Source organism: Apaloderma vittatum, unplaced genomic scaffold, assembly GCF_000703405.1.
Source record: "Apaloderma vittatum isolate BGI_N311 unplaced genomic scaffold, ASM70340v1 scaffold10382, whole genome shotgun sequence".
NCBI classification, from domain to species: Eukaryota; Metazoa; Chordata; class Aves; order Trogoniformes; family Trogonidae; genus Apaloderma; species Apaloderma vittatum.
The window spans coordinates 21618-28125 of NW_009705293.1; the positions used below are offsets into that span (position 1 = coordinate 21618).

General features: G+C 53.1%; 1 protein-coding gene across 1 annotated transcript in view; it reads right to left on the reverse strand.

Moving 5' to 3' along the window:
• AIFM3 (apoptosis-inducing factor, mitochondrion-associated, 3) overlaps positions 1-2646 on the reverse strand; it is a gene marked incomplete at its 3' end in the record, with an annotated part of 24126 nt that extends 21480 nt beyond the window's left edge. The window contains exon 1 of the mRNA XM_009865341.1: positions 2616-2646. Within this exon, the coding sequence (XP_009863643.1) occupies positions 2616-2646 (31 nt within the window). The remainder of the gene's footprint in view (positions 1-2615) is intronic.
• Between the last annotated feature and the right edge of the window lie 3862 nt (positions 2647-6508).

The window sequence follows — 6508 nt, forward strand, 5'->3', positions numbered from 1 at the left end:
GCGTTCTGCCAGCTGGCAGCTCATTGCCTATGCACCACGCACCCGGAGGGAAAAAAAAAAAAAAAAAGGAGGAAAAAGATTATGCAGAGATGGAGAACAGGGCCTTCAGAAGAGGATCCGGCATCACGGGATTGCGGCACTAGAGATAACGGAAGATTACCTCGCTGCTCGAACATTAAGCACTGAATGGGGTCGGGTCCTGCAGCAGCAGCCACCAGGCATCGGGGCTGGTCTCCAGTACAGCCGGCAGAGCTACTGGCCCTCGCAGGACTCCGCTCCCCAAAGCTCTCGTACCAGTGATCTGCTCCTCAGAAGGCCTCCCTGGGACGCGTGCAGCATCAAGGTTATCTCGAGAAATGCTGACGGTGCTCAGGAGCACCCAGGGTCTTTCGTGGATATAAGAAGATAGAGCAGACAAGGACCTCACACATGTCTTTCAAAATCTCTAAATAAATTCTGTTGACTTCAGGCTGCATCTGAAGTATTCCCTTCTTGTTAAAATAGCACTTACAGAGAAAACAGCTCTGTTCGGTCCCTGCGCGATTTCTTTCCCGTTCGCCCAGGACGCAGGTGGATTTTTAGAAATAGGAAAGTCCACCACGTAGCTGTGCTGGTGCACCGTTGCCACGAGAAACGAGAAGGGTGAATACTGTTAAAAGGCTGCGAGACCTCTTTGCCAGAACAACTGGTATCTACGAACGCGTCTGTTTACCTCTCTGCATTTGCAGGTTTTCCAAATGCTGAGATGACGAAGCACGGCAGGCGGTGGTCTGTGAACCAGGGGCTGGGGCAAGGCTCAGCAAAAGCCTTTGAAGACTGCTAATCAAGCCCAGAGCTGCAGCGAGAGCGTTACACTACAGGATGGCATTTTCAGTCATTTGGCCCTGCTATGCAAATGCAGCTCTACGTGAAAAGCCGCAGTTCAGGAAATACGCCTGCCGAGCGCTTTTGTTCCTCCACCGGCCCAAGATTAAACACAATTTTGCTGATGGTACACACAGTAAAGTGGAACTGCCAGCAGAGTTAGTTACAAGTTCAGTCAACAAAGGCACTTCTTCCTGGATGCTTTTTCACCCCTTAAACATTTCACAGAAGGCTATAAACAGTGTGGGTTTTCACAAAAGAAGACTTAAGAGCTCACAGCCCCCGATGCTGTATCCCCTCAGCGCTGCAATGCCCCATGAAATAATCTCAGCACAGGTCAAAGGCAGAAAACCATCTTTGTTTTCTCCGTGTGCCTCGCAAAGAAGGGGCAGGGGACCTCACTCGGCAGCTGCTCAGTGGGTCAGACACGTGCAGACAGGACTTGTTTGCCCCTCTGACCTTTGGAGTCCTTCAACCTGCAGTCCCCGCTGCCTGGGCCAAGGAAAACAAATTGCCAATAAAGGCCCCCAAAAAGACATTTTTCCACCCACGAAGGCTACCTTTGGATGCTGGCTGACCTCACAGGTCAGCCTGACGATCTGTTTCCCCCTGCCCTTGCGCACCAGCACGTAACAAGGCCAGGGTGGTCCTTCAGACCGCTCTTAGGCGGCCAAAATAAGCTGCAGGACAGGGACTCTCCTCGAAGGCAGTGCCAGCATCAGTCCCTGCTGAGCGGCCCCGGGGTGCCGCTGCGTGTGAAGAGCCCAGCCCACCACGGGATCACGCTGCTGGGGGCTGCTCTGGACACGGCTTTACCGTTGGCACTTTCACACCAGACCTCCCAGCTTGCTGCAGGCCCTCTGTCTTCTGCTTACACCCACCTTCGCCCAACCACAAAGAGCAGGGAGCCCACCCAGCCCAGAGCGTGCAGGGCAAGAGGAACAGCCTCGCCACCCATCTGCCTGCAGCTGCTTGCCCCACCAGAGGCAACAGATGTGGACAAGCTTCACTGCGAAAATGAAACCCAGAGAGCAGAGGGGCCCCAGCACCTGGCTTGGGTGGTGGGATGGAGTAAGCACCACGAAATCAAAGTGCTCCTGCTCCTTCCCTGGTCATTTCCTTCCAGCAAGGGACAAAATTAAGGGCTGGCCAGTGAGTGGCAAAGCTGGGGCAGTAGGGAAGTGCTGGAGCCACTCACGTCTGTACGGGGACGGTCATCACACACGTCCCTATGGGGACAGCAGTCACACAGACCCACCGCAGGGCTTGAGAGGGGCAGTTCTGCCCCAGGCACCACGGCGAGGCAGCAACAGGGAGGGTGCTGGGGATACAACCTCCATGAGAACCGGCATCGGGGAGAGCAGCACCGAGCCCCCCAGCCACATCACTGACAAGGGGAAAACGTGGCGTTGGGGTCACCGTGCTGGGAGCCGCGGGGAAATTCAGCCGTGAAGTTTATCAATTCAACCACTCTTTCAAAGTTTAAAATTGCAAAACTCCTCATATCATTTATGTCCAGACAGGAAAGGGAAGAGCCAGCAGCTCTCGGATGGGGCTGCAGGGCTCCTCCTGCCCGTCCACCGCTGAGCCCTGCACAGCTCCCTGCCCGGGAGAGGGAGCGCCGAGGAATTTTTGGGGATTAACGGGCCGGTAATCCTCCCCGCAGGAGCTGAGAATTAACATTCCACCAGCCAGTGTCCACTGCCGGAGACCTACTTCTTGCCACGGGGACGGCGGGACGGGGCAGTCACCTGGTTTGGGCTTCGAGAAGCATCCTCCCATGGCGCCGGGCGGGGATGGGGACGGCGGGCAGGTCAGCGGGGGCGCGGGCACATCCTTGCATGATAAACCACCCCGCGGGGTCCAGGCGTTGTTTATGACCTGCGTGGGGGAGAAAAGCTCCGTGAGAACCGGCAGCAGCGGGAACGAGCACAGAAGACACCGGCACCGAGTGACATCAGTGACAAGGGGAAAACGTGGCACTGGGGGGATGGTGCTCAGAGCCGCCGGGAAATTCAGCTTTGAAGTTTATAAATCAAATCATTCTTTCAGAGTTTAAAATTGCAAAAAGCCTCATATCATTTATGTCCAGACTTTAACAACTTCTCAAATCCCTGCCTTGAGGAATTCAACCTCTAAGCGCGTAGGTCACCTACCAAATACAATGATTAAACTATAAATACATTTCAGTCGGGGTTTTTTTTTCTTTTATTATTAGGTGATGGAAAAAAGAAATCTACTTTCTTGCCCAGTCCTGCAAGTTCCCTCTTTCCAGTAATGCTCATTCCTGAAGAAATCCCATTGCCTTTGGAATAATTATTTATCAGAGAAAGGGTTTTCAATATCATGCCCTTTCGCTTCAAACTCCATTTTTTATGCTATTAAGACAAGGGAGGTTTATGTTTAAATGGGCCAGTCCACCTCAAGTTGTGTTTATCTCACTATCTCACCAGCTTTGACTGATAGTGCTCTCAGATTTGATACAGATTATGAATTAGGATAAACCTTTTCACTTACATTCCTTGACTGAACCTAGCAAGGATTCATACAGCACAACTGGCAATGAAGCAGAATATCGATTTAATTTTACCCATCTATATCTGTAATTGAGCTGATTTACTACGGCTTTGCCATATATTTTTCACAAAGTCTTCCCGCCTGGGCAAGAAGTTAAAACCATTTCCAAAGGGTATTTCAACACAGTCAAAAGTAAGGTTTTCTGCAGCTTAGAAAATGCCTCAAGATCTTTCTGATGAGAAGAAAATGCCAAAGTGCCAGGAGACAGACACCAAGCACTGCAATTTCTCCCTACTGAAGCACCAACTCAAAGTATCCAGAGGTATCCCTCCGGTTTCAAGTTTGGGTCAGCCTGTTAGCAGGACAGAAACCACAGGAGCCTGCCCACAGACTGTGAAGAGCCCGATGGGATTCGCAAAGATGGAACGTCAGATGGAGCAGGGAAGAGCCAAGAGTTCTTCTCGCAAGAGCGTCCAAGGAGAGCAGCACGCCAATATTTATGCATGAGCAAATGCAAAAAAAAAATGCCAATGGAAGAAGATGAACAAGCGCAAAGGAAGATTTGGGAGCACCGAGGAAGAATGCAGCAGTTGCGTGAAGTAACTGCCAAAATCTTTTTATTTTTTTTCTGCCAAAACTGACAGGCTTCATGTCAGAGAAACAGTCTCAAGCCGTGGATGTAGCAGAGATACAGGCCAACAATTCAGCATAAAACATATCATAAAACACCATGTAAAGGCTGGGAAAAAAGGATGCAGGAGGCGAGTGCCAAAGAGGAGCAGGTGATGTGGGCTGAGCTGGGGGGGGGCCATCCAGAACATCGTTAGCACCCACCCAGAGGGAACGTGAAACTGCACCTAAGGGAGCTGGTGTCCCTGCCCACGGCAGCAGGGTTGGAGCGAGACGATCTTCAGGGTCCCTTCCAACCCAAAACACCCTGTGACTCTGGTTCTGTGAGCTCACACCAACAGCGAGATACACGGGGGAGCACAGCAGGGACCACAGGCGGGCGGGTGGGTGGCTGAAGGGCAGCTGCTAAGCGTGTCTCACCAGAGCATGTCCCCAGCTCCTGCAAAGCCCCCAGAGACGCTGACGAGCCGTCCCATGCCCAAGGGACTGGTTTCCAGTTGGTCTGGCTAGTTTCACCCAGGACTCTGGGGGGGTGTCAGAGCTCCAGTCCCTGAGCATCAGCCCTCTGTCCCAGGTGCCTTTGCTTTGCTTGGACCTTTGCTTTGGCAAGCTGAAGCCATCCCCTCAGGCCCGCTTCCCACCTCCTAATTTCCCCAGTGATGGTGCCCCTGGGCCCTTCTGAGGCACAGAACACAGGGCCAGTCTCTAGCTGCCCCTGCCCGACTCCTGGAGTTAACTGGGCTAAAGGAAAATGGTTCTTGGTAGGATTTCAGCTGATGTTACTGGCAGAGAAGCCATCTGGCAGGCACACAGACATGTTTCAGAAAGTCACCTGAGACCCAGGTGGGGGCTGAAAGGCACCAGCTTTTCCTGCCAGACCCACTCACGAGACACAACGGGATCGTGTCACAGCTAGCGGCATCCACAGGAGCCGATCCAGAGCTGGATCCTGCAGGAGTCACATCCAGAATCTCCTCTCCTAGGAAAGGGAAATGAGCTCATATGTGACACCATGCAACTGAACCCAGGATCATCTGTAAAACCTTGCCAGCTCTTGGAGGGTAACATGCCCACCTATACCAGGTCAGGCAGCTGATGTCCATGCCTCCACAAACCAGTTTATAATCTGCTCCCTGAGCAAAACAACGCTCTGCGCTTCATAGTTGGGCAGGAGCACCGTCAGCATCTGCTCAAAGAGGGCAACAAGGAGTGGGTTATCAAAATGTGAGGCAACTGTTGGGGTGCTGAGGAACACACTGCCCCATCTGCAAAAGTCCAGTGCGAGCGAGGAACTGGCTCTGCAGCAGGCTGTCTGCACGACCACCCGAGAGCCCACCATGAGAGAAACCGTCCTGCTCCCAAACTGAAGAAATGTGGGAAATAATCCAACACGAGCAACGTAAAAAACAATCCAGTGCTACTAACCCCACTGCAGGCGGGTGAAAATGCAATACTGCGACATCAGCTTTTCACCGCAGGTCCGGGATGTAAAGCCAGAAGGACCGTGCGGCTCAGCTCAGGTGTCCGCCTCTCCAGCTCGCTGCTGAGCCCAGGCTCCTGTTTTAATTCCATGACTCCAAAATCTCTCCCAAGCAGCAATGGGGTAAGTATAGAAGGATACCTCACGTTGTAGGTATAATTAGTATTTCCTGCTGTTTATCGAAACTATGTCGTGACCTGGCCACCAAGGTCCACCATAGCCGGCTGCACCATTTCCCGATCAGCTCCTGTTTTGCTGCTGTGACCAGCTCTGTGTCCCTGCCTTAGAACCTGGCATGTCTGAGCGCTGAGCCAGGCGCACGGCCCGGGCATCTCGCAGACAATCCAAGCTAGACGCAGCTGGAGGCCTCTCCCTGTGGAGCGCTAAGAACAGACACACTCATGACACTGTTCATGGCCAGACTGTCTTGAGAGGGGGGTGCTGCTCCCAGGGCAGCTCCATCCCCTCCCCACCCCACTGAGCCCCTTCTCTCAAGCCCTGGCCCCGCGCCTCACCCAACCTCCTCACATCTTCTCCCGCCTTCTCTCCTCGGCGATGCTGGAGCTCCCAAAAAGAGGACAGATGTGGGGTCAGAGAAGACAGGGGCTGTGGCACCGACCCACCGCTTGCTCCCAGCCTGGGGGCTGGACCATGGCTGGACCCACAGGACTCCAAGACAGAGGAGCCAAAGATGCTGAAGCAGCAGCCAGCTGTGAGCACCAGAAAAAGAAACATTTCGACCAGAGAGGGGGTGGATCTCCTTCCCTGGAGACATCCAAACCCTGCCTGGACGTATTCACGTGAGACGTTCCCTGGGTGACCCTGCCCTGGCAGGGGATTGGGCTGGATGACCTCTAGAGGTGCCTTCCAACCCCCAATATTCTGTGATTCTGTGTGATTCTGTCTGCAGAAGAATGTGATCTTCTGCTGCCACTCTCTGCTGCGTAAATACGAGCCCGGATGTAAACGCTTCACCTTGATCTGAGTTAAATATCATGAAACACCAGCTCTCATACA